The sequence below is a fragment of the Clinocottus analis genome, unplaced genomic scaffold (assembly GCF_023055335.1).
Source record: "Clinocottus analis isolate CAN_PGR_092001 unplaced genomic scaffold, fCliAna1.0.p SCAF_4, whole genome shotgun sequence".
Taxonomy (NCBI): Eukaryota; Metazoa; Chordata; class Actinopteri; order Perciformes; family Cottidae; genus Clinocottus; species Clinocottus analis.
The window spans coordinates 3,623,923-3,630,871 of record NW_027176153.1 but is presented as its reverse complement, the minus strand read 5'-3'; the positions used below and the strand labels follow the sequence as shown (position 1 = coordinate 3,630,871).

At 42.8% G+C, this 6,949-nt stretch overlaps 1 protein-coding gene across 1 annotated transcript in view; it reads left to right on the top strand.

Annotated features, from left to right (window-relative positions):
- The window catches only part of hdac6 (histone deacetylase 6), a 10,496-nt gene extending 4,376 nt beyond the window's left edge, over positions 1 to 6,120 (top strand). Inside the window, exons 17-28 of the mRNA XM_068598621.1 lie at positions 109 to 256; positions 522 to 650; positions 824 to 992; positions 1,647 to 1,852; positions 1,937 to 2,129; positions 2,471 to 2,620; positions 2,732 to 2,909; positions 2,990 to 3,126; positions 3,217 to 3,420; positions 3,619 to 3,765; positions 4,854 to 4,982; positions 5,096 to 6,120. Of these exons, the coding sequence (XP_068454722.1) occupies positions 109 to 256; positions 522 to 650; positions 824 to 992; positions 1,647 to 1,852; positions 1,937 to 2,129; positions 2,471 to 2,620; positions 2,732 to 2,909; positions 2,990 to 3,126; positions 3,217 to 3,420; positions 3,619 to 3,765; positions 4,854 to 4,982; positions 5,096 to 5,164 (1,859 nt within the window). The 3' untranslated portion in view covers positions 5,165 to 6,120. The remainder of the gene's footprint in view (positions 1 to 108; positions 257 to 521; positions 651 to 823; positions 993 to 1,646; positions 1,853 to 1,936; positions 2,130 to 2,470; positions 2,621 to 2,731; positions 2,910 to 2,989; positions 3,127 to 3,216; positions 3,421 to 3,618; positions 3,766 to 4,853; positions 4,983 to 5,095) is intronic.
- Positions 6,121 to 6,949: the final 829 nt, after the last annotated feature.

Genomic DNA, 6,949 nt, shown 5'->3' with positions numbered 1-6,949 from the left:
ATATCAGAAGGAGCAGAAAAAAGTGTTTAAGAAGAAGAAAGGATGGAACATGATGCAGATACACGTGCATTTCTACGCTCATCTCCTCTGTCAACCCTCCCTGTGCAGATGGCGGCCCATTGGCTGAGGGCCCCGTCAAGAGAGCAACGACCAATCAGCAGAGCTCAAAGTGGACGGGCCCGGCTCCCTCTGTTGCTACGGTAACAGGTCTGGTTTATGACGAGAGGATGATGGAGCACCTGAACATGTGGGACAGGTGAGCTACCGGAACCGTCTCTACCGACCGGTTCTCAGCCTTTCAGTTCCTTTAAACTGGAGACTTGAACCTGTCGCACTGATCCGACTCGTTACTCGTCAGACTGAACAGAGTCCCAGACGCTTGGACGTGAACCTGTCTCATATCAATAATATGAGACATATCAATGATATGAGACCGCCATAATAAATGCATAATATACAAATATACATACATATAGTTAATGCAAATCTTTAAGAAATTATTTGTGGGATTCCCTCTGCAGACATCATCCTGAACAGCCTCAGAGAATCTCTAAAATCTTCTCCAAACATCAGCAGCTGGGATTGGTCGATCGATGCCAGCGGATACCAGCTCGCTTAGCAACAGAAGAGGAGTTGGCCAGGTGTCACAGGTATAAAAAAAGAAAAATTGGATGTTATACTGTGTATGTAATTCTGGTATTCAGGTCTAATTCCTAAAGATTCAGGATCAAACTTGTGTGTGTGTGTGTGTGTGTGTGTGTGTGTGTGTGTGTGTGTGTGTGTGTGTGTGTGTGTGTGTGTGTGTGTGCGCATGGGTGCGCAGTAAGCAGCACATTGAGCAGATGAAGGCCACGGCGGTGATGAAGCCCAGAGATCTGCACAAACTGGGCCACGAGTTTAACTCCATCTTCATCAACAACCAGAGCTTCCAGTCTGCTCTGCTGGCGGCTGGAGGATGTTTTGCTGCTGTGGAGAGAGTCCTCACAGGACAGGTAACACTCTCACACAGGTAACACTCTCACACAGGTAACACTCTCACACAGGTAACACTCTCACACAGGCAACACTCTCACACAGGTAAGACTCTCACACAGGTAACACTCTCACACAGGTAACACTCTCACACAGGCAACACTCTCACACAGGCAACACTCTCACACAGGTAACACTCTCACACAGGCAACACTCTCACACAGGTAACACTTTCACACAGGTAACACTCTCACACAGGTAACGCTTTCACACAGGCAACACTCTCACACAGGCAACACTCTCACACAGGTAACACTTTCACACAGGTAACACTCTCACACAGGTAAGACTCTCACACAGGTAACACTCTCACACAGGTAAGACTCTCACACAGGTAAGACTCTCACACAGGTAACACTCTCACACAGGCAACACTCTCACACAGGTAACACTTTCACACAGGTAACACTCTCACACAGGTAACACTTTCACACAGGTAAGACTCTCACTCAGATAACAGTCTCACATAGGTAAGACTCTCACAAAGCTATTACTATCATAGTATAAATACTACGGTATAGATACTACAGTATAAATACTACAGTATAGATACTACACTATAGATACTCTAGTTTAAAGTACAGTATGTAAGAACACCTGTACCTGTCTCTCAGGTGAGTAGGGGCGTGGCCATCGTTCGTCCTCCCGGTCATCACGCAGAGAGAGATTCTCCGTGTGGTTTCTGTTTCTTCAACACGGCAGCTCTCGCCGCTCGCCACGCCCAGAAAATATCCCATGATGCACAGCTGCGAGTCCTCATCGTGGACTGGGACGTACACCACGGCAACGGGACGCAGCACATGTTCGAAGATGACGACAGGTGAGGAGTGAAGTAAAGTGAGGTGAAGTGCTGTAAAGTGTTGTAAAGATGAACTGAGGTGACGTGTTTTGTCTCCGTCTCCAGCGTCCTGTACGTCTCCCTCCATCGCTATGACAACGGGACGTTCTTCCCGTCTTCGGAGGACGCCGCCCCCGACAAGGTGGGCGTCTCCAAGGGGGCGGGGTTTAACGTCAACGTGGCGTGGAGCCGCGGGCAGATGGGAGACTCAGACTACCTCGCTGCCTTTCACAGCGTTGTCATGCCTATCGCCACCGAGGTAACGACACACAAACACACCCTTCAGTGATGAGTCCTCTGTGTGTGTGTATATATTATATATATATATATATATATATATTATATATATATATATATAAAATATATATATATTATATATATACATATATATATATATACATACATTTATTTATATATTTATATATATATATACATTTATTTATATATTTATATATATATATATATATATATACATACATACATTTATTTATATATATATATATATATATATATATATATATATATTTATATATAGTTGAGTGTAGTTTAGGGGGTTCGGTCTGTTGGACTTTTCTCTCCTGATGGTTCTTTTCTTTCTAGTTTAATCCGGGTCTGGTTCTGGTATCGGCCGGTTTCGATGCAGCTCGAGGGGATCCACTGGGGGGATATCATGTGACCCCTGAAGGATACGCCCATCTCACACACCTGCTGATGTCACTGGCCGGGGGGCGGGTCCTGCTCATACTTGAGGTACACACACACACACACACACACAGCGTTGTAACATGAGGAACATTACAGTAAAGTGATGTTAAGTGTTGAGGAGTGTTGTAACTGAAGGGATCTGTCCGTCTCTCTCAGGGAGGTTATAACTTGACGTCTATCTCTGACTCCTTGGCGATGTGCACCAGCGTGTTACTAGGAGACCCTCCTCCCCCCTTGGTGAGGCCCCTCCCCCCGCCTCATCATAGCGCCGTGGCGACGATCAACGAGGTCATCAGACACCACGCCCCCTACTGGATGTCGCTGAGGATACGCAGTCAGTGCAGGACTCCATCTGTTGTATTTGAATCCATCCTGTTTAGTTTCATTTCATTTACTCTCCGGCGGTTCTTTCAGTCCCGGAGTCGGCGCGATCGTCCCTGCCGGCTATGAAGCATCGTGGGAAACGTAGTTCTAAAGGAAAAGGCAGGAAGTCGGAGACGAGCAGCACACATAAACCTCCGCTGCCGTCCGCCGGACAGGACGATGCCGCGGTGAACAAAACCAGACTTCTGAGGTTCAGATGTGAAAGTGGAAAAAATAAATAACGAGATCTGACTTTTGTTGTGTTTTCATCCAATCAGACGGAGCGCGGGCTCGAGCAGCTCACTCAGGGATTGGCTGGTTTGGACATTGGGCAAACCACAGCCATTCACACTCCTGCTACGTCCAACGTGGTGGGCGGGGCCAGGCCGAAGGTCCGGTTGAGCCAAGAAGAGGTCACGTGTGAAGGTAAAACAACACCTGAGCAGAGCCAATCAGCAGAGAGCCCGCTGCTGCAACCTGAGGTGAGCAGATCGTCCTCAGTACACAACTGTTACTCACCTGTCTGTCCCCATATGACTCGTCTGTCTGTCTCTCTGTCTTCATATGACTCACCTGTCTGTCTCTCTGTCTTCATATGACTCACCTGTCTGTCTCTCTGTCTTCATATGACTCGTCTGTCTGTCTTCATATGACTCACCTGTCTGTCTCTCTGTCTTCAGGCCCCTCTGTACGTGGTGGAGCCTCTGTCCTGGTGTCCTCACCTGGATGCTGTTAAGCCCCTCCCCCCCTCAGGTATAGACGTTTTCCAGTCTTGTCAGGACTGCGGCTCCGACGCCGAGAACTGGACCTGTCTCACCTGCTACCAGGTGAGCCCGTCTCACCTCTCCATCGCAGACTCTGTCAATTCAATTCATTTTATTTTGTGTAGCCCAAAATCACAAATACAAGATTTGCCTCGGAGGGCTTTACAATCTGTACACATGACATCTCTGTCCCAGGACCTCACACCGGATCAGAAAAACTCCCCAAATAAAGATAATAAAAACCCTTTCACAGGGGAAAAGAGGAAAAAACCTGAGGTAGAGCAACAGAGGAAGATCCCTCTTCCCGGATGGACAGATGCAATAGATGTCATGTGACCAGAATGAGCAACGTAACAGAGTTACAGCACATAACATTAATATGACAAAAATATTCATATAATTAGTGGTAGGCATGGGCCATGATCCAGATAGCCACAGTCCATCGGAGCATGCAGGACCAGCTCCAGACAGCCAAGATCCATGGAAACTTGAGGCGAGGAAGCACAGAGGCTCCCGGAAAGGAGTAGAATTAGTAATGTGCATTAAAAGACAATAATTTACCCAGAAGGAGAAAATAAAAGAGAAAGGAGAAGGGAGATGAGAAAAAGAAGAAGAGGAGAGGAGGAGCTCAGTGTATCCTAAGATGCCCCCAGCAGTCTAGGCCTACAGCAGCATATCTAGGGCGATGGGGGAGGGGAGGAAGCCTTCTGACTGACTCACGGGGTGGATACCGAATCTAGAGGACAGTTGTCTGACCCAACTTCTGAAAGAAAGCTTCCTGGATCAAAGATCGGGGTCTAACTATTAGCGCTGTGAAAGAGGAAAGTCTTAAGTCCACTCTTAAATGAAGTGACCGCGTCTGCCCCCCGCACTGAAAGTAGAAGCTTATTCAACAGAAGAGGAGCTTGATAACTGAAGTCTGTAGCCCGCAACCCATTTTTTAAGACTCTGGGAACCACAAGTAACCCTGCATTCAATGAACGCAGCTCTCTAGTGGGGTACTATGGCACTATAAGCTCCTTAAGACATAATGGTGCATTACCAGTTAAGGCTTTATAGGTGAGGAGAAGGATTTTAAATATAATTCTTAATCTTACAGTCCCACCTGTCGATGATGTAATGCGTCTCACCTGCTGTCCCTGCTGTCTCAGGTGCTGTGCGGTCGTTATGTGAACGAGCACATGGTGACTCACGGCGTCGTGTCTGAGCACCCGATGGTGCTGAGCTTCAGTGACCTGTCTGTGTGGTGCTACCTGTGTGAGTCCTACGTTCACCACCAGGTGAGTCCTCACTGATTACTATTATTATTATTATTAATAATATTGTTATTATTAATATGATTACCTGTATGAGTCCTCATTGTGTCCAAAATATGTTTTATTTTGCTATTCAGATTCTATTTGAAGCTAAAAACGCTGCTCACTGCTGCAAGTTTGGAGAGGAGATCCCTCCATGGAGCTGAGAGGAAGAGGAGATGAAGAGGAGATGAAGAGGATGAGGAGGTGTATACTACATGTAGTATTTCATATTTGGCGTAAATTTGACTTATGTTGCTTTAATAATCACAATATGAGGAAAAATAATGGCCACCAAAGAATTAAAGCAATGATTGACACACAATTTAAAGATAAACATGGTAAAATACAAACAAATAACAGTTTTAAACAAATAAATTGAAAAGATGTTAAAGGGTGTTAGAGTCAAATAGTCCTGAAGAGGTCTGAGGGGTCCTCAGACTTCTTTCATTGGTTGATAAACCTGACTGCTCGATGAAGAGTTAGATGAAGAGATCAGATTCTCGGCATCAGGATGTTCTCAGATATTTCTGTTTTTAACAACATCTGAAGGTGTAAAAACGTTCCTCACTTCAAATGTGTTTGATTTTTACACCTGTGGAATTTTATGTAATGTAATGTTAAAATGTGTTTTATATTCCCTCTGCGCTTAAGTTTGAAAAGACTGAACATGTAGTTTCCTGTCGGGAAACTAAAGTTCTCTCTTTAAAGAGACACGCGAACAAACAACCTGCAATGTAGAAGGTGATTAATGTCAGCAGGTGTCTGGGGTGCGTTTGATTCTCTGACTGTCTGGGGTGCGTTTGATTCTCTGACTGTCTGGGGTGCGTTTGATTCTCTGACTGTCTGGGGTGCGTTTGATTCTCTGACTGTCTGGGGTGCGTTTGATTCTCTGACTGTCTGGGGTGCGTTTGATTCTCTGACTGTCTGGGGTGCGTTTGAAATGAGCTTTGTGTCCGGTGCAATATTGTTTCAGAGGTTTTTCATGTTTTATTACTTTTAAAATGTTTGTGTGTATTTATCGTCCCTTATGAGTCATGTTAAAAATAATAATTGTTAATATTGAGTTTCTTAAAGCACATTAATGTCTCTGTCTGAACAAGAAATACACTTTTGAACAATTCGATATCAATTCATTATTGATGATGATGAAGGTTGGAGGTCGTGGCTAAAAGCTTTTATTATGTTCAAGGGCATTCTGGGTAATCAACTATGTAACGAATACGTAGAAGAATGACTCTGATAAGTCAAAGTAACATAGTTTGAAAATACTATGTTACAAGTAAAAGTACTGACATTAAAATACTTAAGATACACATGTATGATTGTTAAAGTAGCTTTTTACGTCTGCAGCTACGATGCTATATCATATGTCTGGACAAGTACAATTACTAAGGTACTGTACTTAAATACAATTACTTAAGTACTCTAACAACTACAACTTCTGTACTACGACTTAGTGCTACTACTACCATTGCTATAACACTACTAGTTCTACTACTGCTGCTATATATTTACATGTTAAGTGTACACGGTAGAGACGGTATATATATTGACATTTTATATGCTGTATATATATTTTAACAAATGATATATTGTGTATATATTTATATCTTATAGAATGTATAACATGTACTTTTTTAACATGTTCTATGGTGTATATACATGTTAAATAAGGTATATAATATTTGCATGTTATGTATATATATATTAACATGATGTATGGTGTGTATATATACACATACATATAAATTCTATATATATATATATATATTTACATGTTATATAATGTATATATGTACATGTTATAAAAAGTACAAAATATATATAAATATATACTTGTTATATATATTATATATGTGTTATATGGTGTATATATTTTATACAATGAATATATATATATATATTTATATGTATAAATAATTATTTATATGTTTTATAATGCATATATG